The sequence below is a fragment of the Ananas comosus genome, linkage group 3 (genome assembly GCF_001540865.1).
Source record: "Ananas comosus cultivar F153 linkage group 3, ASM154086v1, whole genome shotgun sequence".
Taxonomy (NCBI): domain Eukaryota; kingdom Viridiplantae; phylum Streptophyta; class Magnoliopsida; order Poales; family Bromeliaceae; genus Ananas; species Ananas comosus.
Window position 1 is genome coordinate 9,240,952 of NC_033623.1, and position 26,269 is coordinate 9,267,220.

General features: G+C 38.1%; 1 protein-coding gene across 2 annotated transcripts; it reads left to right on the forward strand.

The window, feature by feature from the left end:
- On the forward strand, positions 8,546-12,577 carry LOC109707628 (rhodanese-like domain-containing protein 19, mitochondrial). 2 transcript variants are annotated; one of them, XM_020229047.1, is made up of 6 exons: positions 8,546-8,677; positions 9,067-9,144; positions 10,007-10,080; positions 10,357-10,427; positions 11,060-11,113; positions 12,245-12,577. In XM_020229047.1, the coding sequence occupies exons 1-6, from the start codon at positions 8,655-8,657 to the stop codon at positions 12,332-12,334; spliced, it is 390 nt and encodes a 129-aa protein (XP_020084636.1). In that variant the 5' UTR covers positions 8,546-8,654; the 3' UTR covers positions 12,335-12,577. The 2 variants fall into 2 exon arrangements, with proteins under 2 accessions (XP_020084636.1, XP_020084634.1); XM_020229045.1 differs by having other exon boundaries at positions 8,550-8,677; positions 8,920-9,144.

Consider the following 26,269-nt stretch of genomic DNA (forward strand, 5'->3'; position numbering starts at 1 on the left):
TCTGTTATATATAATTTAGGCCCCATTCCAAGAACCTCTCATAGCAAGTTATATATATATATATATATATATATATATATATATATATATATATATATATATGGATACACTGTCCATAAAATTTGTCCCTTAGACTGGACCCTACAATAGATAATACAAGCTATAAACCACCAACAATGCCAAGCCCTCTACGGCCATACCCGGGGGAAAAAAAAAACAAAAAATGGAAGCATGAGGGAAGGGAAGGAGGGCTAAAAAGTAAGAGTAAGTAAGCAAAGAGGCTGTAGTAAAAAAATTAAGAAACATGTTAGACAGGGAAGAACTAAAAAAAAAGGGGAAAGAACAGTGAATAAAAAGCAAATAGTTCAACCGAGGCACATTTCAGTAAGCAAAAGAGGGGACATTTTTTACAGGCAGAACTATATAAATTGACAGAACACTCAACACATGTGCCGTTTGGAGAGTACCATGAACCGCCTGCCCCTACCTTTGAAGTAAGCACAACAGGACTATAGAGAATAGCACAACTGTTAAAAAGCAAGGTAAGCAGTAAGAGAGCAAGATAGGCAGAGAGGGTAATATAGCTAGTAGCTGCAAGCACACCGTAAGAGATAGCTGTCATCATCGCCTCAAAAGAAATTAAAAAGAAAGGGGAAAAGATGAGAAAACCGCAGAGCAAGCACGGAAGGGAAGTTAAAGCAAAATTATAGAAACATCAAAAACACAGGGCAAACCAAGTAATCGCAAAACATAATAAAATTAGGTAGCAAGAAAAAAACATATAACCAGATGTATAAAAGGTGTGGACTCAGGTTCAGTGTGGGGAATGAAACCGAGCAAAAGCATTTCCCGCATCATTTGGGCTAGCAAGCTTTGGTCGAACTTCAGCTTCATGCTGGGAGAGAAGAGAGGATCAGAAAACCTGAGAGGAAAAACCCAACATAGTAGAATCAGTGAACAAACATGAATAGATGGCTTCCCTCAAACATGCCGTCCAATCTTCGTAAGATTGTTGCCCTCGTATGGATCACTGAATTCATGATTCGCGGCACCTCGTTTGTTTTTGACCCTCTTCGTTCCTTTTTTACCCTCAGGAAACAGCAGGCGATTTAGTCCAAAAGCAAGCTCGGATTGTTTTTTTTCCTAGTTTTTCACTCTTGTCATCATTGCCCCACAAAGAAACAAAGAAACCAAATGGAAACCAAAGGAACAAAACGCAGAACAAAAAACCGAGCAAAATATTTCCGAAACACGCGAATCAAATCCCTAAGAACAAAATATAGAACCGTTAGTATTTTCGTATGAGCAGGCCTTCCAATGTATGATAGACAGTTGCCTTTCAGTAGAACACCCAAGGTGCTTGCCCAAAGGCAAGCTCCTTTCTTTATTTTTAGCACACAGCACCCAGGACACAGGCGGCCCCACTCGCTTTATACTGAATCTCCCTCAAAGAGGGGTCATGTCCAGTGCCAAAAGGATAAGAAAGGGACAAAGTTTCAACAGAGCACGAAACTTCGAGAAGTAAAACACAGTAAGTTTCAAAAGTGAAGCCACGAATCAAGGCCAAAGATCACCCTGGCAACCATAAAGTACCTAACTGTAGACAGAGGCTTCCCCACCCTAATAAGAGCAACTCACCTTACGTTGGAGAGAGAAAGAGTGCAGTCCTTTATCTCACAGCGGGCTAAAAGTACAGGGTATTTATAGACAGGAAAAAACAATCATGATAAGATCTGCTGTGTTATCAAGCAATATCCAAGAATATCTTCTATTTCTTTGAAGTAGCCCCACAATATCTCTCCATATTATAAAAAAAGGGAAAAAAACAGAGCTGCTGCAGCAAGAGAGAGATTTTATCAATATATTTATGTAAAAATGGCAAAAAAATAGCCTAGGGCAAGAGAGAGGACACAACAGTACATACAGAGCGAGAGAGGATATCACCTGTAGAGTTCATAGGTATAGGGGCAGGGGTCACATGTAGCCTCTTCTGGGCAGAGAGGATCACCACCGATCTCTCCAAGATCGAAGAGAGGACCCCTAGCAGATCGCATAGAGAGAGAGGGATAGTGACAGGAAGAGCGAGAACACATCACCTCTAGAGCCCAAAGGTATAGGAGTAGGGGCCACCTGTAGATTCCTGCTCAGATCGAAGAGAGAGGCCCTGAGCAGAGCGTAGAGAGAGAGAGCGACAGGGACACGACGCGCGCGCGAGAGAGGAGGAGAGAGAGAGAGAGAGAGGTAGAGAGACGGTGAGAGAGAGTGGGTAGAGAGATGGAGAAGCTCGGTTACCGGTTCGAAGACCAAGAGAGAGAACCGAGTTAGAGAGAGATGGGTACGCTTCAGGAGAGAGAGAAAGGCGACGCGTTCGGGCCCAGAGGTAGGGAGGAGGAAAGAGAGAGAGAGAGGAAGGGACGGTTCAGTCAGCGAAGGGCGGGGGGGAGAAAGAGCGGGCGGTTCAGGGTTTAGGGGGGAGAGAGAGCGGTAGAGAAAGTGGATAGAGAGAGAGAGAAAGTGAGAGGGTGGGGGGGGAGAGAGAGAGAGCAAAGGGAGGCGAGGGCGGTTAAGGGTTTGGGGGGAGAGAGAGCGGGCACAACCTCGTAACGCCACGTGGAATAAGGCACCCTCTGAACGCCACCTATACTGACTGTTCTGTCAATTAGATATTGTTAAGATGAGAGGAGATAGTTAGATGATCATAGGCTACTCATTTAAGTAGTGTGGTGCGAATAGGTTAGGGTTGTCAACGACTTGGATTCGGGTCAAATTTTTAAAAAACACGAACCTGACTATAAACCCGAATCTGATGAATTTTAAAAATCCATATACAAATCCGAACCCGACCAAAAATTTGAACCTGACACCAAAACCGAACCCGAAAATCCGAATCCGAAATAATTATTATTTTTTTTCAATATTTCAAAATATAGTATATTAAATTAAAAATTTTAAAATACAAATTAAGTGTAACATTAAATTTTTCTATACTTATTATATGTAATATAAAATAAATTCGAGTTCGGGTCGCATATAGTCAAAATTCATACTTGAATTCTATCCGTCGGGTTTTTATTTTTGATATTCATACCCTAAATCATATTCGTTTAGCATCGAATAAATTTGCTCTGTTTGGATTCGGGTTCGGATAATTTGGGTATCCGTACTCATTAACATCCCTAGATCAAACATGACAGGCTCGCGAAGAGGAGTCGTGATAATGCGATGTCAAAGCTTGGAGCACTGAAAAAGAATTGGGCCCGGGGTCTGAGTCTTGGATGAACTTCCCAGTGATGCAGGTTAAAGCATATGGTCTCAAATGAGTGGGCTCGCGGTGGCTCATAAAAGAACTTGAAGAGCATGCCTTGGAGAAGAGCCGAAAAGCTACTCGATGCGATGCTTAGAGAGAAAGGATTGAGTTCAAGGGGGAGTTGATCCTTTCACATGTGAAAGGGCGAGCTCGTTAAGAGTTTATATGTGAATAGTTCCGCATCAGATAATTAATAAGAGGGTAAATGATTGATATATGCTAGTTGACCCATACCTAATAGGCTTAAGTTTTTAGGTTGCATGAGTTTTAATAGATATGTCACATTCTTAGGCTTAGGTGAGCCTGGGCGGGGCTCATAACTTGTTGAACGGACTTGTATGGTTGCACCACCTTAGATGCAGTTTGGCATAGTTCTCCTATTTATTCATCAGTATTTGGTTAAAAATTTTGATTTTGCTCCCACCCTTTGTCATTTGCTCTAATAGACTTAATTAGAGTATTTTAAAACTGTCGATTTTGCTACCATTTTTAGTTCCTTCAAGTGTGTATGAAAGGAAAAATAGTTTTATCATCACTGAAAATTGCATGGATTTGTAGCACGGTTAAAAGTTTTGATTTGGCTAACAAACTTTTTAAATCCTTTCACTCTTTCGTAACAGGATTTAAGTATGTTGTTTGCTCTAATAGACTTAATTAGAGTATTTATATGATTCCAATAACTAAAATTTCTATTAAAACAAGCTATACTTAGCCATCAGAATGCTAAGGATATATATCCGGGGGGCATTGTTGGCGCCACAAAAATGGCGCTATGTGGAAGAACAGATTAAGCCGTGTGGACGGAACGAAAGAAGGAACACGTCTGGAACAGAAAAATAGTTGTAGGTGTGGCCGAAGACGTGGAGAGGAACGGCCAAAGCACAATCCGAAGAAACGGGGACGTAGCCGAAATACAGACCCACGATAAGAATTAACTAAATAACAAAAGGCAAGATTATTATAAAAAAACAGAACTTGCCTGCACAAAGAATTTTTTCGCGCACAAGAGACCACTGCACTTTTAATTCTTTTTATTTTCTGCACTTATCGTTTTTCTTGGAGTAGTTTGTTATTGTAGATTTTTTTTTGTTAGTTATAGTAAACTTTGTTGTTTTTTCTGTAGTCAAGAGTTTGGTAAGATAGCAGTAGGACATATCTCCTTGTACATCTCTTTTTTTTTTTGAAATACATTGAAATCACTCGGGTCATTTCAACCGAGCTAGTAATACATACTCGAGTGTTTAGACTCGATTGAACGTATCCCTCTTCAGCCGGTCGTTTGATTCTGTCTTAGGCGCATCCAAGGGTCATTTTCAGGAGTCGACCCCTCTCCCGACCCGCTTCTTGAAAGAGAGTTTTGACCGGATAAACGGTCTCGAACTTCGGCTCGCCGCACCACCAGTATTTGGCAAATAGTCTTGCCTGCATGCGGTCCATTGATGTGAACAAGTGCTTGGCTGGCCAATCGACCTTGAATTAAGGTCTTGGGAAAAGTGATAAACAGGAGAGCTCAAATCCAAGAGGGTGATATTGGCATCTCAGACTCTAGAACCAAGCACTCCTTTGGCAAAAAACTAAAGCTAAAAGTTCCCCGTACGTGTGGGATCATTCTGAGCGATAAGGACGTGAAGAGCTCCATCTATTTCTGGGCTCTAGCGCATAAGCTCTGTTGTCATCTCTTTCTGTCAATTTTTTTCTGTGTTTTTCTTTTTGTTACGTTTCACTTCGAAAGTTAGAATGTAAAAGGCAGTGTTTGGTTAGGAGATAGGGATAGGGATAGGCCAAACACTAATTTTTTATCCGAGAATAGTAGTTCTCGGTTATCCCCACCAACACCTCTATTTTCTATATAAACTATTTTTCTTATCCCCATACTTATATCTATCTCTATAATAGCTAGTTCTTACTTATACCCGAACCAAACGGTACCTAAAAATCTTAACGGCCCAGTTAAAAGATGTCTTGTCAAGTCAGTTGTGTCCATCTCCTATTCTATTGTATTTTGTCTTCAACAATCTGAAGTCGAGTCTATTTTTTGTTCCTTCCTCCGCTCTTTTGTGGGTTCCAATTTTGACAAACACTAGTAGGTCCTTCTGGCCACGGGTACCTCTGAGGGGCCATTACTTGTTGGATTTCTTCTCTTCTAGTGAGGTGATTGTAAAAAAATTTTCACTTATGCTCTCTCTAACACACTTATCAAGCGGAAACACCTACTATTTGACGAATGTATATATAGCTGCCCTTTTTTGGGAAGGTAAAGAAGATCTTTTTAGCGAACTCGCCCCCCTTAAGAAAATCTATAACAGAAAATTGGCGGCCTATAGTGATTTCAATACTTTAGCCGTTCTCCAAATAAAAGAAAAGATTAAATTTGGACAATTTTTGTAACAAAAAAGAATGAAAATCATATTAAATTAAAATATGAATTATTAATATAAAATTACATTCACAGCTCAAAACATTAATTAAATTTATTCTTTAAATTCAAACCGAAACTTAAAAATAAAAATTAACATCAAAACTTTTAAAATGATAGGCGAAAAATTTAAAATGCAAAATTTTAAAAATTAAAATTTAAAATTGGTTGGCAATTCAATATATAAAACTAATTTACAATTTGAATTTAAATATAAACTTTAAAATTACAATTTAATGTGAATAATCCATAAATTTAATTTACAATTTAAATAAAAGTTTAAATTTAAAATTTGGAAAAAATAAGTTTAAATTAAATTCGTACCTCAAATTCTAAATACTTGATCAAACTTAAATTTCATTTCAAGTTCAGATCGAAATCTAAAATTAAAAAATAAATATCTAAATTTAAACGTATTTTCTTTAAAATTTGAAGTTAAAAATTAAATTTAATTGAAAAAATATAAAATTTAATGAGAATATTTTTGAAACAAATATTTTTTCCGTCGAAACTTAATTTTCAATTTAGTCTCTTAGGCTGGATTTAAAATACAGATAATGAAAGTATTCACACTCCACCACAAAAAAAATCAGAACCAAAAACACTCTCATAAACCAAACACGCTTGAACGTAATTGTCGAAATTGTTCATTCCGATTCCCATTGTTGGGTGAAAAGATTGTGAATCAAATAGACGCTTCCGTGATGTTTGGTTGGAGAACAAGTGGGAGGATAAGCTCTTATTCCCTAACTTGTAATAAAACACTATTTAGTAAGTCCGAAACAGTAATTTTCAGTTTTGAAGAATAAGTTGTATAAACTGGTATAAATCTGGAATTGTTATCCCTGTTTCTTGGACAGTATTTGGTTCGGGAACAAGGGGATAGGGGTCGAACTGCCGTTTCACTTTTTTCCTGAAACAAATTTGTTCCCAAGTGGGAAACAAGGTTAATTAAAATCTAAATTTAATTTTAATTATGGTATTAAATTATTAATTAATTTAATTAATATATTTAAATCATTATCCATTGCTTGAATAATAAAGTAATTAATTAATTTATTACTTATAATTAATTAGCTAATTAATTATTAATAATTTAATATGTTTATCTATAAACTAATATTTATATTGATCAATCATTAATATTTTTATTAATCTAATTAATTTTTTTACTAGTTATCTAACTAAAATAATTTACTAACTAACTAAAAAGTTAAATTATTTTTTATATTTAATTAATTTATTAATATACTTTCATTATCTTATACAATATTCATAGCTAATAAATTTTTTAATTTATTAAATTAATTTTAAGTAATATTTTTATGTTAATTAGTTAGATAAAATAATTTTAATTTAAAATTATAACTCTTATTCCTCTTATTCCAATCTAATTATCCAAATTCTATTTATCTTATTCCTATTAACAATTTAATTTTTATCCAAACGCAAAATTGGTATAATTTCTACTTATATCTGAAATTGTACCTATCCTGAAATAAGCAGTTCTGACTTATACCGAACCAAACACAGCCTAAAGGAATAAAGAACAAGCTTGTTCCAACTTGAGAACATGCTTAATTAAAGTAAATATAATTTTAATTATTATGTTAATATTTTAATGAATGTAATATTTGACCAATCCAATTATTTTATTAACTAATTAATCTAACTATTAATTAATTTATTAAATTAATTTATTAAACTACTTATGGTTAATTAAATTATTAATTAACAACATAATGGTTGATTATTTTACTAATTAATATTTAGGTTTATTTTGCAGTATTTATAACTAATTAGTTAATTAAATAAGATAAATTATCATTTAATTTTTATATTAATTAATTAGATAATTTCTTAACTAATTATTTAACTAAAATAATTTACTAACTAATTAAATAAGATAACTTATTGCTTATAACTAATTAATTGATAATTAATTAATTAAATTATTTTTAATTAACATTTTATATTAATTAATTAGATAAAATATTATTATTTTAAAAATTATAATTATTTTTATTCTCAATATTCCACTCTAACTATCTAAACTATATTTTTCTTATTTTCAAAAACAATCTAATTTTTACTTATTTTTAAAATAAGTAATTTTTATTTATTTACATGTGAACTAAATAAAGCCTTTATTATGTCCAGTAGAAAGTATAGCATTTCCCTTCAAATTGGAAGAAAGTACCCTCGAAGTAATGAGGGAGGGTACTCTTTGTCTGCCTCGAGGCTTACACCACGTCCTCAATAATAAGCTAATCATTTTTTTTTTCAAACAAAAATATAATAAAAATATTTTTTTACAATTATGATGAAACATATATCTCTAAAAAAAAATAATTAATTGATCAGTTACGCCACGTCACTAATATATCCTTCGCATTCTAGAATTTTTTGTCTGCCTCACCCAAAACGCAGCTCTCTTTGGGAAAGTCGTCAGTCGTAGGGATGCAAATGGATCTGGGTTGGTGGAGCTCCGCCCCGATCTGCCCCGAATGGGGTGGTAAGTGGGAACAAAAAATATAAAAAAATATAACCCGCTCCGAATCCGCCCCGATCCGCCAAGTAAATGGAGCGAGAGGTGGGAGACTCTTTTCTTCCTTCAATCCGCCCCGATCCGTCGAAAATCCGGCTCCCGCCCCGATCCGCCCCGAATGGAGCGGTAAGTGGGAGTCAAAAATAAAATGAAAAGTAACCCGTCCCGAATCCGCCCCGTCCCGTTAAAAAATGGAGCGGGAGGTGAGAAAACTCTCCCGCCCCCGGATCCGCCCCGTTTGCATCCCTACTCACTCGTCACCATCTTTGGATTCCCCATTCTTCCTTGGTTTTGGATACATACCATATCATATCCAGACCATTGCAAGTCCCCCCCCACACCACCACCACCCACAAAAATCCACAGATTTCTCCCCTTTTCTCATGGCATCATCATCATCTCCAAGGTAATACACAATTTACCCATCTCTCCACCCTCCGTTTGCTTCCTCTTTCATTATAATAAACCTGTTCGGGCCATCTGCATGTTGTATTATTGTTCGGATAAAATGCTGTCTGAAATAGTACTATTTGCAGAGATAAATAATTATTTATTGCTATAATTTCAAATTAGAAGCATCAAGTTAGAATTTCAAACTCTTGTTTTCCGCCGCAGCAGAAATATTAATGTCTTTTGTTCTGTCGAAAGCTCTGTAAAGAAAGATTGCTGCTGCTGAAAGCAGACGCTGTGAATCCTTATTTGTACCACAAATTAAGACTATGTATGGGGCTTTTGTTGCCCAAATGTTGTGGGCATGGTGGTGCTCATCTTGTGGCTGCAATGTTGCTTGCGTAGCTCGGGGGGAGTCGAGACTGTGGATGTGGGAGCGGCCAAAAGCCTCGTGGGTTCTGGCCATCTCTACTTAGATGTCAGGTTTGTTTTAATCGTTTTACTCGAGAGGATTTGGATCTAAATTCTTTCCCTAGGGTTTTGGAAATAATTCAAAGCATACGAAATCACGAAAAAAATCATAATTCATTTCTTTTCGATGACTTTTACCTATATAGCAAGCAATTTCAAAATCAACAATCGTAATTGATTGATTTTTTATCATAAAAACAGAGATTGATACGCTGTACAATTTCCACTCTGAGCATGACCAACAAACAAGGGAAGAATTTTTGGAGTAGTTTTCTTAACCAATTCAAACATAGAACAAATGAAAGATATAGAAAAAGGTCTTCTAATAGAGTAGCTCTGAAAAGGAAAAAAATAATATAAAAAAAAACTTGTAAAGATTACGCCCACGAAAGAAAAGGTAAAAAAGAATGAACAAAAGTCAACATCTGGTCAGCAACTCTTCTAACCCACAGCCATGAAAGAGAGAAGCGGCGAGGGTTAGGAGGATAGGGTGGCTTTCCTTGTACGGCGGTTCTAACGTGGAATCAAATGTTGATACAAGGTGTTTGTTACTTTAATGATAATATCAGACTTTAATTACTCAAATACTTTTGGATTACTAAACTAAGAATAAGTATCTTAGGTAGGAATACTATGCTAATTAATAAACTTATCCAATTTACATCCAAAAGTTTTGAACTTTGGTTTCTAATTACTTCAAACCATTTCCTGTATATGAAACCTTTGATTTGCATGCTATGTTGGCCCCTAATTCTGTTAAGCGAACCCTAGTCGCACTCTTTTTTTTTTTTTCTAATTTTTTCACTTGTTTACAATTGTGTGTTTGATTGAAAATTTTTTTTGGGGGTCACTTTGTATGGAAACTTGTGTATAGGACAATTGAGGAATTCAACAAGGGCCATCCAGAGAATGCGCTTAACGTGCCTTACATGTTCTTCACCCCACAAGGCAAGCATTTAGTTCCTATTTCTTTAGATGAAGTCCGGATTGCACACTAAATTGATACATTTTAAGGCTCAATTTCAAGTGCTTGTTACTCAAAATAGTGTAGAGCAGTATATTGTGGAATAAATGATGAAAAAGATTTGTCTTTTATTATTATTTTTTATAATACAAATCTTTAATTTGTAAGTGTCCTTTATCCGAGCTTGACTCCATTAGTATTTTCTTATCTATTTCTTTATTCTTCTAGTAATTTCTTGCGATAACTATTTTGGAACACAGGGAGGGAGACAAACCCTCAGTTTCTGGAGCAGGTCTCCTCCATTTGCAGCAAAGATGACTTCATAGTGGTGGTATTTCTTTTACTTTCGAATATGTTTTGGTGGTCTCCTCCATTTGCAGCAAAGATGACTTCATATTTTAGTTCATTGGATTCATCGAAAATAGATGACTAGGAGATTCTTGTTCATAAAATCTGCATCTTGATCCACATGAATTATTCATAATTACATAGTCGTCCCTAAACAATTACTTTTGTACAATATAAACGGAATCAAATGCGAATTTCAAATCTTCACGTCTTTCAAAAATACAATTACTTTTGCTCACATATTTCAGGCGCAACATAGATGCCCTTCGAAAGCTTAGTTTCTTTAAAAACAAAAAGAAAGAGTAAAAAAGTCTCTCAACAAATTAGATGTCCTATTGATTTAGAATGAAGATTTTCTGCTAAGAAAACACAATCTAAGATATGTGAGAAGTTAAAGGTTTCGATAAAGTACATTTATATTCTAATAGAAAATATATGTGTATAAAAAGTGGTTGACTAGGTGAGGTTATGTATTGTGACAATGCAAAGAATTTGAAATAGCAACCTTTGGGTAATTTTAGAAGCTATATAAGATAAGGTTGTAGATTTGCCTATGTTTGAATGAGAACGACTAGTTTGTGATGTTGATGCAACAAATTCTTAATTTCCTTGAAGGGTTGTCAAAGTGGAGTGAGATCTCACCATGCATGTGTGGATCTTCTAAATGCTGTGAGTTGATCATTTTTTTCTCTTCCTTCTTCAATGCTCTCTTCTTTTTTTAGTAATAACTGGGAGAGAAATCCCCTAGAGACTTTTTATTAAAGGAAAAAATAGAAGTTAACAGTAAAGAGCACCACCAAAATGGAGTTTTTCACCAACGAACTCTTAAAACAGTATATTGCTAAGGTACCTATAATCACTAAAATTCATCACCAAGCAAACTACAAAAATAGCTACATCATATGCTTTTAGAAGAATGAACAAGCAAATCAACAAACAAAGAAAACTCAAAAACTATCAAGATGCATCGATAGCATGATCACAATCCCTTGTAGTTGAGCCAGCGGCGTAATTTCTTCTTGGTCCGAAAATACAAGAATTCCTTTTATTTTTAATCATATTATCTGCCCACATTGAAGCAAAGCAAGCCAGAACAAGACACCCCACCAAACACTCTATCATTGTGTTCTCACCAAATACGCCAACATATAGCCATGACTACAGTAACTCATCCTTGTCTTCAATTAGGCTTCACTCTTTCATTTCTTCAATGCTCTCTTCATCGAAGAACTGATTTTCTTCTTACAATATGATCAAAGAACCTGAAAAGAAAAAGTGAAGGTAAAATGTATGGATCATCTTTATACTATGCAGATACTCCGATTCGGTCTCTGTACTTTTGATTTAAATCTCCTTGCAATTCTGATATTCTGAATTGGTCTCTGTACTTTTGATTTAAACATTTTAATGCCTAAACTTCTATTTATACTGCACTTTACTTCCTACCGTCAAAAGAATCCTGTTTTTCTTTGAAATGAGCTTCACTGTAAAATCACTTATGTAAGTTTAATTTAGAGGCAGGTTTGAAAAGGTCAATTTACGGCAAAAGTTAATGAATGTTACTATTATTTGTTTTTGGTTTTCATATAGCAATCAACAACTAAATTGCAATATATGTGAAAATTCAAGGGCTATTGTTGGGAGAGTACACCATCCATATATTTCACCCCTCAGAAAGAAGTAAAATTATTAATAATTTTGTTGTGAAAAATAATTAACAATGATGTTGTTGTTGTTGTTGTTGTTGTTGTTGTTTTTATTTTTATTTTTTAACAATGAGGTGACGTACTCTTAATACAGGGATTCAAGAACGTAAAGAACATGGGAGGGGGTTATGGTGCGTGGGTTGATAACGGATTTGCCGTAAAGAAACCACAACAAGAACTCTAGTTCGGCCCCAGCACTAATTACATGAGGGTCTACTCATATAATACTCAAAATTTACTTGTTTGCTTTGTTGTTACTTGTTATATATATTATTTATTTGATCTGGTTAGCACCAATTTCGAAATCTTATTTTCACCATCCTATTTGTTAAATATATTTCTCATCTTGTTTCCTATCAAATCGAACCTGTATGTAAAATAGTATCAGAGTCAATCTTAAGATCCTGCTATTCTATGGTGTTAAATACATTTTTGGTTCCGTTTCTTATAGGTAAAATTGTTAAAGGGTCTATAGAGCAAAGAGCTCTTTGCTCAGAAAGCTGTTGGTATAGAGTTGTTATAAAGAGCTCAAAGAGCTGTTGGTATAGAGTTGTTATAAATAGCATCTAGTTTTGTTTTATTTTGTGTGTGTGTGTGTGTGTGTGTGTGTGTTTTAGCGTTAAATCACCCTCCCCTCATGATAAAAGGAAGAAAATTGAGATTTCTCTTCGTTGCAAGAACATTAAGGATTTTTTTAGTTCATCTATTTTAGACTTTAGAATCAGGCATGAGATTTACTGGTTAAAATAGTTATTGTTGTCTTACAGAAATTGAATTATAATTTTTATTCTAATCTAGAATGGGAATGGTTTAATCTATTTATGGTCCAATCCAACTTTCAATCCTGAATAGTCCTATTCTAGATTAAATTATTCAAAATTCTCTCACACAAAACATTTTCCCCTCCACTCCTTTCATCACTCTCCTCTCTTTTAACCAAAATTCTCTCTTAAAATTGTTGATATCCTAATTGCTAAGTCTAATTTTTATTCCAATAATAAACAAAATATTTGTGGATGATTCACCATTCTAATTTTTATTGCAATGCAATCCAAATTCATTTTCCATTTACATTTCAATAATGAACAATCTTCCATTTTTCATTTCAATAATGAACCAAAGATAGCTCTAAGTTAGGGCTCTATTTTTTTTTTTGTTTTTGTTTTATAAGCTTAATTTAGCTTTCAAATATACCAAAAGTTTCATACTTTTTCAATATGTTGAAAATATGGCTATAGAATGAGGTGACGGTGGAAAACTAGCAAGTCCTCGAGGCTACGAGGCGCAAGGCTACTATGCCATCCAAACAATAGGTCCTATCAGCACTCGAAAAATTGATAGAAGTGGAGAACGAGGAGGATGTATGTCAGAACTAACTCCCAAAGAGGGGGCAGCCATATGAGCCTATGGACCCTTTTGAACCTGAGGGTTGAACTCAGCAAAAGGTGCATTTGTCGTATTCTAAAGTGCATTTGTCGTATTCTGCCTTTGGGGAAAAGTGGTTGGAGATTATCATTATAGATGCTAAGGGGAGAAGAAGCCTATTTGGCGATAGGTATTTGAACTGACATAAGGAACAAGACATGAGGAGCACGTAAAAATACCCAATATTTGGGGGCAAGATGCTGAAATGGTTGTGAAGCACCGAAAATTTGAAAGGAAAAGGACTAGGGTAAGACTCACAGCCGGCCATGGAACAAGGCAGGTTGGAACCAACAGAGAACTGGAGACACTAAACATATTGACAATGGTGCAATCTACGAAGTAGGCTTGCTCACTTTGCGAAGGAAGGCGAGCGCCGCATGGGCTAGAAAAGCGATTTCGCTCAAGTCCATGACAGTTGGTATCAGAGCAAGTTTGGAGCTGGGAACTCATGTTTACGTTGGATGCTACCATCGTCGACATTGTGCTTGAACCTAGGGTGTCCAAGCACGGCAAGAGCAAAGAGTCATGGACCCTTGCAAAGGAGTTCGCTCGACTCAAGAATTGGGTGGGCTTGTTATTGGACTCTGCTGCAAGAACGGAGGAGCACTACTCCGTTCTATCCCAACATGTTGGGATGATAGAGAAGGGGCTGCATGCCATGGAGAATAGTGTTGCGGTTGCTATGGCGACTTTTCACTATCAGCTCGAGCAGTTCCCCAGGGACCTTACCCGTTGTGAGGACGAGCGGAAAGTGCTGGTGGAGGACCTTGTCACCAGGGTCAATGAGGTCGAGGACCTCAAAATATAGGTGATTATACTCGAGAAGGCCGTGGCTCGCGGCGTCGAGATGCGAAAGGGGCACACAGGTGAAAAGGGGATTGACAATTTTCTTTGACACATGGAGCGCTATCTTAAGACATTGCGATTGGAGGACGAGGAGGATAAGGTCCAAATTGTAGCCATGTACCTCTCCGATGATGCCATGCTGTGGTGGTGTCAGCGGTCGGTGGAGGTCGAGCAGGGTCGCTACCAACTTACTACTTGGGAGGACTTCATGTGCGAGCTCCGGCGCAGTTCTACTCCGAGAATATCGAATATCTTGTGCAGAGGCAGCTTCGACGACGCAAACATCATAGGATGATGAATGTCCAAGAGTACTCAAAGCTAATATTGGCGATCTCCAACATGGCCGATGAGGATCGATTGTTCTTCTTCCTAGACGGCCTTCAACCATGGGCAAACAAGGAGCTCGTGGCGCGAGACGTGAAGGACTTGAGCTCCACGATCACTTTGGCGGAGAAATTGCTCAAGCGAAAGCGAATCAAGGGGGATCGAGGTGAACCACCAAAGGTGAGCAAGGGCAGTAGTGAGGGACGGCACCGCAATCCAGGGGCCACGAAGGGGCCCCAATAGAACCATGATGCGAGAAGGCACAAGCAGAATCCTGCCTTGTCGTCTGCAAAAACAGAACCATGATGCGAGAAGGCACAAGCAGAATCCTGCCTCGTCGTCTGCAAAGATCTCGTGCTATATTTGTAGCAAGAATCATTGGGCGCGGGACTGCCCAAACAGGAGCAACCAGAAGGAAAAGCAAGTGAGTCCAAGCCAAGAAGGGTGAGAACATGGTACATGTGTGGAGGATGGGGGTGCTTAGGCTCGTCAACGCAGTTCGTGGTCAACCAAGCGGTAACAAGCAACGTAGGAGGGAGCTAATGTTCGTCGATGTGATCCTCAATGGAAGGACCACACGGGTGATGATTGACACCGGGCAACACACAATTTCGTTGCGAAGGTGGAGGCCAAGTGGTTGGACCTCTTGCTCGAGAAGGATGCGAGCCACATCAAGGTGGTCAACTCCGGGGCACGTCCAATCGTGAGAGTTGCCAAAGGCGTAGAGATAGCCATCATTCCGTGGAGAGGCAAGGCCAATCTCATTGTTGGGTTGCTCGATGACTTTGGAGTGATCCTTGAGATAGACTTTCTAGTTTCATCAAAGGCAGTGCCTATGCCATACTTGTGGGTGCTTGGCTTCTTGGACGAGTCAGTGCCTTGCATGGTTCCGATGTGTCGGGGCGAGCCAACAAAGGACCAAACTCTTACGGCCCTACAGCTTTATGAGGAGGTATAGCGCGGGAAGGCTAAGGACCTTGAGGAGGAAGACCTGAGCAGTGGTGAGGCTGTCAAGTCTCATGTGGCGCTGAAGCAGCCAACATCCAAGTAAAGTGCAAATTATTCTGTTAGGCAAGAGTTCGAGGGGACCAAAGGGCATCCCGTGGTTTGGCAACGTGCGCGTGCGTGTCGTGGAGGACAAGTACACTTTGTGGATTCTCGACGTAACGAGATCACTGGTGCTCATGTTCAGAAGGGCAAGGGACTAGAGGCTGGTGCAGGAGCAAAGGCGAACTACTGTAGCAAGGCTCAGGGCCATTCGGGTGCGAAGGCACGGCATACTGCGTAGAAGGCTACGGGGACCAGGAGCAGCTCTGTGTGCGATGAGGGCATCTACGCATTAAGTGGCGGAGGTTGTCATGAACAAAGTATTTTTCGCTGACTTCTCCTTTGCAATCACCCAAACTCCGAAGAAGAGTTCTGTTGGAGGTTTTGCTGGGGCATTCTAGATGCTTCTACGCGGGTTTTAAGACTGATGACGCAATGCCGAAGGGTCAAGAGTCCCTTAGAGTTTCTAGAAGGGCAATAAGTATAATCTCTTGGAGCTTGTAGCCTCCTTGCCTTATAATTATGCGCCACTTAGTGTCTTTTCATTTGTAGCTTGGGTGGCAAGTGGTCTTATATAAGGTTGTGGCCTCCACCCACTCTTCTTAGGAAAACAGTTGTAATATTTTCCCTTATTAATATACACAACATTCCAAACTCTTCTCTTTTATACTTAGTCTTAGGGCGGGTAGGTCTTGACTTAGCAAGTTGAGAGGTAGGCTTGCTTCGCGAAGAAAGGTGAACGCCGCATGAGCTAGACAAGCGATTTTCCTTAAGTCCGCAAGCTCTATTGTAGCCACTTTCTAAGTGAAAATGACCTCTCATGAGTGATCATATAGTTATGTGTTGTTCTATTACCGAAAATGGTAACTTCTCAGCTTATCGGGGTGAAAATTCTGTTGTTTCGGTGCACTAGCTGTGTACTTGGAATCTTTGGATGCTCCAAGGGCTGGTTGGAGGTCTCGGTAGGTTACGTAATAGTTTTGGGGAGGTTAGAAAATCGGTTAAAAAAACTGATGTTCAGATCGCACCGGTTCATGTTATTGACGACTTAATGTCGTGAGTTGTTGTCAACTTGATGTTTTGGAGCAGTTTGGACTCCTGTAGAGTTGGCTCAAGGGTTGGTCTAGTTTCGAAAGTTGGATTGCTAAATTGATGTTCGAAATATATTGTGGTGCACTTCGGTACAGTATATGTGTGTCGGTTAGTATTATAGACACGTGGTGGCTTATATTGATATTCGGTGATTATTTTTAAGTTCATGTGACAACTGGAGGCACTGGTGGAGTTGCGAACTCATGTAGGTGAGTGCTTCAATGTGAAGTTGGTAAAGTAGTGCCTACTCGTTTACTTGTTCTAATCATTATATTCTTCATTATGATTGAGTATACCTCTTGCACCACTTTGACTTATTATTGTTAGTTACTCTACTGCAGTTATTGCATTTCTGGTTTGTTCTTGAGTTATTTGACCTAGTTGGTCGCTATTATACATGTTACACTTGTGACATTGTTTTGACCCTGTTGGTCAGTTGATTACCTCGGTTGTTATATCATTGCATGATTATATGATAGTTATTTAACCTAGTCAGTCTGTTGGCATTCGGTTAAATCGAATTGGGTGTGCCCATAATCGGGCTCAATCCGACAGTTATTATGTTGTCTAATTGGATTAGGATTAATCTCGCTTTTTAATTGGAAAGCTAATTAGAGATAATTCTAATCATATTAGGATAACAATTAATAATCGATTTGGCCTTATCTCTTACGCACCTATTAGGGTTTTGGAATCCCTTATAAATATATGGGGAATCTCATATAAAAAAAAAAGAAAAAGAGAACAAGAATATTAAAAGAGAAACGTTGAAACCACATCCTCCATTAACCTATTATTCTAGAAGGTCTTGAATGGTGGATTTGCGATCGTGCTCGTTTGTAGTTCGATCCACCGCGAGTTTGGAGCGATAGAAGATTTTCTTGGACGATCTGAGGACACGTGAATCAACCTCTACGATCCGGGCTCGTCGTGTTCTAGCGCGAATCGCTTTTGCAAAAAAGTACGAACGAATACTTCCGCTGCGTTCTACATTGGTATCAAAGCCATTATTAGGTTGATTTCGTGTCCTAGATTAACTCTTTAACGAGATTGCATGCGTGGATTTAAATCTATCATTATTTAGATTTTTTCTTGCATGCTTGTGGGCGTTAATGGCGGATTTTTTTAGAATGAATGTTATTGCATGATTTTTACACATCTTGAAGCACCTATGTTGTAAATTAGATCTACAAAGTTTGATTTAATATGATTTTGTATTTTATGAGAAAAACGAAACCTTAAATCGAAACTTTGGGGGTGGCTTGTTTGATGTGTGATGTATATCCCATTGTGAAACTTGCATGATTTGAAAGAGCTCTTCACAAGCTTTCTATTGATATATTTCTTGTACGATTCGGAGTTCTAAATCACAAGTTATGATTTTTGAAGCTTATCTATCTATTAAAAAAAAAAAAATGTATTGTTCGGTGTAATCCACACGGCTTGGAGTCGCGTGGGGGCTCATGCGCGCCACGAGCAGGCCGCGTGGGCAGCGCTGGCCGCACGCGGACCACGAGCGCAAGCCACGCAGGACGTGCGCGGGCTGCGAGCGGGCCGCACGCACGTAGGCCACGCGGGCTAACTGGCCGCGCTCGGGCCACGCAGGCCAGCGCGCACACCGCGCAGGCCGATTCGCGAGCGGGCCCGCAACCCGCGCGTGCCTGCTGAGGCTTCTTTTTTTGGTTTTTCTTTTGTTTTTTGCACTTTTTTCTGTAATAAAATAAATAATTTATTTTTAAACATATTAAAATAATTTAATATGCTTTTGTGACATATTAGCATACATTTAAAATATTATAATACTTTTTATGATGTATGGATAAATTCTTTTGGCATAATATATATTTTTTTATGCATGCCTTATCAAGTGGGAATCTTTTAATTTTTGGTACAGTAAATTATATGTCTTTACTCCCAAATATTTTGTACAACTTAATTAAATAATTAAAAATTTTGATATATGGTGTGTAATGTGATTATAAGCATAGCGAAATTTTTCTTTACGCATCTATGATCTAATTTTTAATTTATTTAATTAGAGATGCGGCAAAATTGAATACATATATTATGTGCTAAATTTTAAAATATCTTTTTCTGTGCATTGTGTGAACTTAGTAAGATTAAATGGCCTCCAAACAAGTTGTTGATCAAAGGCGAGAAATTGGATGGTGACAATTATGATATTTGGCACCATAAAATTCAATATATTCTCGCCTAGCAAGAGGTTTTAGAAAACTTTGAGTAATAAAATGGACCAACCCATAGAGGGCACCAGTACTCAGTCTCGCCGAGATATGGAAGCCTATAATAATTGGTTTAAAAAGGATCGCATTGCTCGCATCACATTGCTGAGTGGTATGCAGAATGACCTCTTGTGCGAGTATGAGCTGTATCCGACTGCGTATGACATGTGGGAGGCTCTCAAAACTAAATTTGGTGCGACTTCGGTCACAAGGTTGCGCAGCCTAACAATGCGGTTTGACAGTTATAAGATACGTGCTGATCAGATTATGAAACAGCATGTGAGAATAATGTCAAATATGATTCGCGAGTTGAAGTCGGCTGGCGCCACGTTGACTGATGAGCAGCAGATCCAAATTATGATTCGCTCACTTCCCAATTCGTGGGAACATATGCGAGTAAATTTGACACATAATGAAAGTGTTAAAACTTTTGAGGATGTTGCGCGGCATCTGGAGTTGGAGGAGGAGCGCCTTGAGGTTATTAAAATCCCAACCGCCAATGTTGCTAAGTCAAACTTTCGCAGAACATCCGGATTCAAGCGAAAGAGGACTACTGGCCCTCAAAGTCATAGTGGATCCGTGCCTAAGAATACGAAGAACACTAAAAGAAAGAGAAGCAAACGAGGTGGCAAGAAGGACAAGTCAAAGATGACCTGTTTCAATTGTAATCAGCTGGGACGTTTCGCTCGTGATTGCACTTAGCCGAAAAAGGTACCTTTTTATCCTGATTCTCGCTCTTTTGTTTCTTCTAGCACGTTTGTTGCTGAATCTCTCCCTCTGTGGATTGTAGACTCAGGAGCAACGGACCACATAGCAAGAGATCGAATGCGATTCATCGAGTACCATTGTGTGCCTGATGGGATACATGGGGAATGATTCCAGTGTCAATGTATTAGGCGTTGGCACATACAAGTTGATCATGCAAGGTGGTCGAACTTTATACTTTCGTGATGTACTTTATGCTTTAGGAATTCAGCGGAATTTGTTTTCTATTCTTACTATGCTACAGTTAGGCTTTTCTTTTCATTTTGAGAATGATGTAGTTAAGATTCATCTTGGAACGATTTATTATGGAAGAGGTTTTATTTCAAATGGTTTCATGATTTTGGATATTGATTATAATTATAATGATAGTGGTTCTTTTTTCCTTGCTATCTTTTGTTGAGAATGATCACAATATTTTAATTAAATGACATGCACGTCTTGGTCATATTGGGCAGGATAGAATGACTAAATTAGTTAGAGACGAGCTATTGAGCTCGCTCACTAAAGTTGACCTACCCACATGTGAACATTGCTTAGCGGGAAAAGCGACCCGAAAATCATTTAATAAAGCTTCTAGGGCAGAATTTTCTTTACAATTGATCCATTCCGATATTTGTGGCCCAATGAGTGTGAGAGCAAGACATGGTGTTTTTTACTTCATCACATTTATAGATGACCATATGCGCTTCGGTCATGTTTATATGATCTCCCATAAGTCTGAAGTATTTGATTGTTATATTAATGAGGTTGAGGATCAGTTATATATGAAAATTAAAACCTTAAGAACTGATCGAGGCCGCGGGTATCTATCTGAACAATTCAAGAAATTGTGTGATGAAAAGGGAATAATCAGACTGCTGACAATTCCTAGCACTCCGCAACAAAATGGTATAACGGAGAGAAAAAATCGTACCTTACTTGACATGGTTAGGTCAATGATGACGCAAGCAAATTTGCCTATCTCCTTCTGCGGAGACGCATTGTTAACTACTGCCTACATTCTTAATCGTGTATCGTTCAAGACAGTACCTTTCACCCTTTATGAATTATGGACAGGCAGGAAACCAAATTTAAAGCATATGCGTCCTTGGGGTTCGGCAGCTTATGTATATGACATTTCTCACAAGTATGGAAAGTTGGGTTCTAGAGGAAAGAAGTGTATTTTTATAAGATACCCTGAACATTCTAAGGGATACGTGTTCATCGGAAAGCAGCCAGATGGAAGTTTGACTGAGATTGAGTCACGAGATGTTGAATTCCTCGAGGAGAATTTTTCTTATAGAAGTGAGGTTCGAAATGAAATTGAGTTCCATGAGATGGATGACTCTGACATTGGCGCTTCTATTCGTTCAATTGAGACAGAGGAGGTGACTCCGATACCTCCTGGGGATAGTGGGAGCGACTTATCTTTAGATAAGGAGCCTCAACTTCGTAGGAGCACACGTATGGGCGTTCCCCGTCGTTGTTTTGAGATTGAGGGGGAAGCTTTCATGGTTGCTGCACATGATGATGATGAGCCTAGGTCTTTCCACGAGGCTCTCTCATCACCTACTCATAAGGAATGGTTGGATGCAATGATGGAGGAAATGGAATCGATGAAGTCAAATTATTTCTAGGACTTGGTTGACTTGCCACCAGGGCGCAAAACAATTGCGAATAAATGAGTTCTCAAGATTAACCGTAAGGCAGACGGTTCAATCGATAGGTATAAAGACTCGCCTGGTAGCAAAGGGTTTTACCAACGAGAAGGCGTTGATTATAAGGAAACTTTCTCTCCTGTCGTAAGGTTTGCTTCGATCCGCCTAATCTTGGCCATTGTCGCGTATTTGGATTTGGAACTTTACTAAATGAACGTTAAAACTACATTTCTCAATGGAGAACTGGATGAGGAGATCTATATGGATCAGCCTGCTGGCTTCTCTTTAAAAGGTGAGGAGAATAAAGCTTGTAAGCTATGACGATCCATCTATGGATTGAAGCAGTCCTCCAGACAATGGTATATTTAATTTCATCGAGCCATCACTGAAGATGGGTTTACGATGATTGAAGAAGATCACTGTGTGTATGTTAAACGGTCCAAAGGATATTTTCTAATCATTTCCTTATATGTTGATGACATCGTACAGGCCGGGAATAATAAGAAGATGATTGTGGCCACTCAGATACGACAGTCTCTAATTTTAAGATGAAGGACATGGGTGAAGCGAATTATATGCTCGGAGTCAAGATCCTACGAGATCGTTCAAAGAAACTTTTAGGTATGTCTCAAGAGACTTATCTAAGAAAAATTTTAGAACGATTTCAGATGCACAATTGCAAACTCATTGACACTCCTATTGCTAAAGGTGAGAGTCCGAACCTTAAATAGTGCCCTAAAACTTCAGAAGAAAAAAAAGAAGATGAATCGGATTCCATATGCTAATGCAAATGGGAGCCTTATGTATGCTAGATGTGTACTCGGCCTGATATATGCTATACCGTGGGGTTGGTTAGCTATTTTCAGTCCAATCTGGGATTGGACCACTCGAAGGCAGTGGCACAGAAGGAAATAATCCTGGAACACATCTCTACGAGTCGCATGGTTAGCAGATCCTCTTACAAAGCTTATTATTACAGAATCCTATTTCGCTCATGTTAAAGTTCTCGGACTCCGCAGGATTTGATTATGTAGACAGTCGATTATTTTTTGCCATTTCTTTTTGTAATATTTTTGGTTATTTAATTACAAATTATTATTTTGGCAAAGATAAATATTTGGTAAGATTAGCACACGTACATATATTTCCTATATTGTTGTAGAACAAATTGATAGTATATCGCAAGCAGATTAGCCCTCTCACACGGGCAATCATTCTTTTTGGCACTTTAGAAAGAGAGTGAAAATTGAGGTATTAATGGAAGCCACCTTGATTGGCACCAAGATGAGGTCATTAATGAGACCACATACGAATAGTCCCACGATTTATATGACCTGTACACTAAGAGCCGGATGTGAGCTCACCGTTTGGCGCTTGAGATAGCGAGCAAATGGAGAACTCAGGCTAGACACTCCGGGAGTGACTGAGCTAAGATCCGTATGACATTGAGAAAGATATACGCTCATTGAGATTCTCTGTCATAGCATGTATTTCATACTACATGTGCTAGGCGACAAAATAAAGAAGATGAGTGAATGGATCCATTCTTCCTCATCGTGTGAGTTCTTATGGGCATTATTTTGAGGCGATGTCCCATATATGTTAGATGCCCTTAGTGACTTTTGACTATGTCATTAAGTGAAAGAATTGATGTTACTACTTTGGTATGTTTCCTACGGCTATGAGTGATGCGGCTTTACGGGGCGTTGCTAGGAAAGTAATCAGTTCTCAACTCGATGGCAGGAGGGCTCAAGAAAGACTAGTTGAATTATATTCAAACACTTTGACTCATTGTCGATAGGTTGTGTCGCTTCAGCATAGCGAAATAATCATGAGTATAGTGTCATAATGTGCACAATAGAGGTTAGCATGGCTCTTTGAGGGATTAGAGATGCTGAACCTGATGTAATTCAATGGTCTAGGGCATCATGAGTCTAATATTCTCTTTTGAGGGTTGATGTCTCTATACTGGCCGTATGCGGTTTCTAGTATAGAGCTCCCAAAATGCAGGTTGACTCGGCGGTCGCACTGTTCATTTTCCTACATGAATAGAATCAATAGTGGTGTAATGTTGAGGAAGTGGTTACGATAGTATCGATCCCGCTATGTGCTAGTGGGAGATGTTGGTATTCGGTTAAATCGAATCGGGTGCGCTCATGATCGGGCTCGATCCGACAGTTATTATGTTGTCTAATTGGATTAGGATTAATCTTGCTTTTTAATTGGAAAGCTAATTAGAGATAAATTCTAATCATATTAAAATAACAATTAATAACCGATTTGGCCTTATCTCTTACGCACCTATTAGGATTTTGAAATCCCTTATAAGTATAAGGGCGATCTGACATAAAAAAAATAAGAAAAAGAGAACAGGAATATTAAAAGAGAAATGTAGAAACCACATCCTCCGTCTTGAACGGTGGATTTGCGATCGTGCTCGTTTGTAGTTCGATCCACCGCGAGCTTGGAGCGATAGAAGATTCTCTTGGACGATCCGAGGACACGTGAATCAACCTCTACGATCCGTTCTTGTCGTGTTCTAGCGCGAATCACTTCTGCAAAAGGTACGAACAAATACTTTCGCTGCGTTCTACACAGTCAGTATTATGCATATATATAATAGTTATTTAACCTAGTCAGTCAGTGTTATGCATATAATCCTTGAGACATTGTTCAGTGGATTGTTTGATTATCTCTCTTAGCTATTTGTCGTCAGTTTAGTTATTTAGCATATAGCATCAATCGTCATAGCTCCTGAAGCATTTCACGTATACCGGTGGTTTGGCCCCTACAATGGCAACAAGATGAAGAAGAATATGCTATTTTGAGGCACTTAGAAAACAAACAAAATGAAAGAAAGAAGAAATGGCTAGAATTTTGGAGAAACTCAAAAGAAATCCTAGCTTGGGTTTAGAAGAGAATAAGAATTTTATACTTTAACCTAAGCACTGGGGATGTAACATGCGTCCCACAATGCGACGTTGACTATGTTCTTGGCGGGAGTGTGACAACTTGGCCCACTAGTACTAATAACTCGTTTGGGCCCAAACCACCAGCCCAAAGTACTTTAACTTAGTTATTATTACGAGGGTTCATAGTCTCTTACCTAATCATAACTTAGTTCCCATCCGATGTGGGACTATTTTAGGATGTCACAGACTCTCCCTATTTAGATCCTAACGTTCTCGTCAGTCCAATCAGACTTATAGCCCAAGATTATCGGGTGATGTGAGGCCTGCCTCACACTTTCGGTTAGTGAATTAGCTTTGATATCAAATATAACAACTCGACCCACTAGCAATACGCCGTGAGTCCAAAATGATTCACCAGCGCAAGTGGTAAAAGGCTTCGTGGTTGGTACCCGAGGTCCGAAGTTCGAATCCTCGTTGATTCACCAGCTAAGTTTATTTCTAAATGAAATAAATGAAGAAGGTAGCATACTATCTATCTCTCTCTCTCAAAAAAAAAAAAAAAAAAAAAAAAAAAAAAAAAAAAAAAAACTCATTGAGCCTACGCCGTGAGTCCAAAATGATTAAGTCCAGTTATTATTGTCAGGGTCCATAATCTGTTGTGGGATTATTAGGGTGTCACAGGGAGAGATAATGAACTACATTTATATGCATAGTAATTGGAGATAATCGGATGCAAAATGTCTCACGAAGTTTAGAGATTTTAATACGTCTCGAGAATTTGAATGATATAAGATTTTGAATTGAAGATCATTTGTCGTTTATCGAAAGACGAGCATCTACTAGGGGGTTGGGCTTATTTTGACACCAAAACATAGACAAATCCAAAGAAGACACATGTAAATCACCAAAACTTATGCGTATAAAAGGGTCTGTACTCATAAGAGTATAGTAGCCTTACTATATATATATATATGTGTGTGTGTGTGTAGCTATCAAAAGTATAAGAAAGTTGGTGCTTCCGACTTTTTGGCCCTAAATCAAGAATTGTAGAGCCGGGATGATACCCTCTTAGAGTTGAGTGGTCCTCCTAGAATAATAATATGAATTCAAAGATCAGAAATGATCACAAGGTTAATCTAATGCCCAAAAAATTAGAAGCACAAACTCTCTTATGCTTCCGAAAGTATAGTAGCACACAGAGAGAGAGAGAGAGAGAGAGAGAGAGAGAGAGAGAGAGAGAGAGAGAGAGAGAAGTCGGTATGCTTTTGGAAGTACGGAGCCCTTGGTGCTTCCAAATCGTTATCAATGTTGGGACTTTCGAATTGACGATCGGCTCTATTAGACTTAATTTAGAGTATTTGAAGTACTTATAAAATAAATTTCGTAATTTTTCGGTATTATTTGCTTAGTGATCAAAAGGATTCAAAATCAATAATTTTAATGGCTGTGGTAAGCTGTTTGCAAGTTTAATAATATAGAAATATTCAAATCATATTAAATTTTGATATAAAATTTTTTATACTATATTAAACAAGATCAATATTTTTGATCTAAAATTTTAATTTCATATCATCACATTTTGTAAGACTTTTATTTTCAGCCGTTGATTTTAGGAGTCCCTTCGATCACTGGACAAATGATATCGAAAATTGCAAAAAAAATTTTCTAGGTACTTCAAATCCTCTAGATCAAATCTAATGGAGCCGATCGTCGATTCGAAAGTCCTAACATCGAAAATGACTTAGAAGTACGGAGGGCTCCGTGCGTGCTTCCAGAAGCATACCAGCCTCACTATATATATATATATATATATATATATATATATATA